General features: G+C 28.5%; 1 protein-coding gene across 1 annotated transcript in view; it reads right to left on the bottom strand.

Annotated features, from left to right (window-relative positions):
• LOC145634158 (transcription factor MYB36-like) overlaps positions 1-554 on the bottom strand; it is a 1,746-nt gene extending 1,192 nt beyond the window's left edge. Inside the window, exons 1-2 of the mRNA XM_081685567.1 lie at positions 322-554; positions 1-109 (exon numbers count right to left, since the gene is read on the bottom strand). The exon at positions 1-109 is cut by the window's left edge and continues 21 nt beyond it. Of these exons, the coding sequence (XP_081541693.1) occupies positions 1-109; positions 322-457 (245 nt within the window). The 5' untranslated portion in view covers positions 458-554. The remainder of the gene's footprint in view (positions 110-321) is intronic.
• Positions 555-951: the final 397 nt, after the last annotated feature.

Here is a 951-nt window from a genome sequence, read left to right as displayed (position 1 = left end):
AGACTGAGAATGATGTTGTCTTCCTCCTCGGTAAAACCACCATGTTTGATATTAGGCCTTAAGTAGTTCAACCACCTTAGTCTACAGCTTTTTCCACATCTCTTAAGCCCTATAATCAAAAAGAACAATTCAATACATAAATGACAAGAACCAAAGTCAAAAAACACCAACTTTTGAGATAATTTTTCCTAGCTAATATGTATTATTGTTGTACTATTATTGTTTCTTTTTTTTAAATAAACTACTAATTAATTAAGTTGTAATTAGATTAAATACGCCGTAACAAAGATAATTAAGACGCGATTAAGAGTAGATACATACCGATCTTTTGAGGAAGCGCGATCCAATTGCCACCGGTGCCATACTTCTCAATGTAAGCCTTAAGCTTAACATCTTCTTCAGGAGACCATGGACCTTTCTTCACATTAGCTTTGTCACAACATGGAGCTCTTCCCATCTTTTTCTTTCTTCAAAATTTTCGATCTTCTTTGATTCTTCTTCACTCTCTCTAAATTTCTTTCTCTTGAATGGTTGTTGTTGATTTTTGCTGATGCTTGTTGTTGGTGTTTATGAAAAAATGGAGGAAGAGAAGACCTTGTTTTATAGGTTGAAAAATGTGACTAATTATTAGGAACATAAAAAGTCTTAAGCATATCTCACCTTCTCCTTTATTTTCATTTTTTTTTAAATCTTCAAACATTGCATTAAAATAATCTATATAATTATTTTTTTCTTCTAGGGTTTGTATCATTTTATGCATTAATTTATTAATTAATTAATTAAACTTTGAAATTTGGATTAGTTAACGTAATAATAGACTAAAATAAGATGACGTACAACTCCTCACTCCTTTAATTAATCATAAAAGTAATAACAATAATTAATTAAATTAAGTATTATATAAGTGTTTTTTTTTTTTTTACATAGTAGTAATCATATAATTAATATAAA

Source organism: Chenopodium album, chromosome 6 (genome assembly GCF_948465745.1).
Source record: "Chenopodium album chromosome 6, dcCheAlbu1.1, whole genome shotgun sequence".
In the NCBI taxonomy this organism is placed as follows: Eukaryota; Viridiplantae; Streptophyta; class Magnoliopsida; order Caryophyllales; family Amaranthaceae; genus Chenopodium; species Chenopodium album.
This window is presented reverse-complemented; position numbering and strand designations above follow the sequence as displayed.